At 54.5% G+C, this 303-nt stretch overlaps 1 protein-coding gene across 1 annotated transcript in view; it reads left to right on the forward strand.

Moving 5' to 3' along the window:
- Positions 1 to 303, forward strand: part of EMH_0039080 (uncharacterized protein) — a gene marked incomplete at both ends in the record, with an annotated part of 5,402 nt that overhangs the window by 920 nt on the left and 4,179 nt on the right. The window contains one exon of the mRNA XM_013495357.1: positions 15 to 129. Within this exon, the coding sequence (XP_013350811.1) occupies positions 15 to 129 (115 nt within the window). The remainder of the gene's footprint in view (positions 1 to 14; positions 130 to 303) is intronic.

Raw genomic sequence — 303 nt, forward strand, 5'->3', positions numbered from 1 at the left:
TGCAACAACAACAGCAACTGCAGCAACAACCAGAGCTGCAAAAACAACAACAGCAGCAGAAACAGCAGCAACAGCAGCAGCAACAGCAGCAGCAGCAGCAACAGCAGCAGCAGCAGCAGCAGCAGCATTGTGCTGTGGCTAGCAGATGGGGGCAGCTTAGGGGGGGCCTCCAGAAGGAGACACCAAGAACCCTATTAGAGAAGAGAGACTACATGGTTAGTATTCCCCTTTTCTGCTGCTGCTGCTGCTGCTGCTGCTGTTGCTGTTGCTGCTGCTGTTGCTGCTGCTGCTGCTGCTGTTGCT

The sequence above is a fragment of the Eimeria mitis genome, genomic scaffold, assembly GCF_000499745.2.
Source record: "Eimeria mitis Houghton genomic scaffold, Emh_scaff1537, whole genome shotgun sequence".
Lineage (NCBI taxonomy): Eukaryota > Apicomplexa > Conoidasida > Eucoccidiorida > Eimeriidae > Eimeria > Eimeria mitis.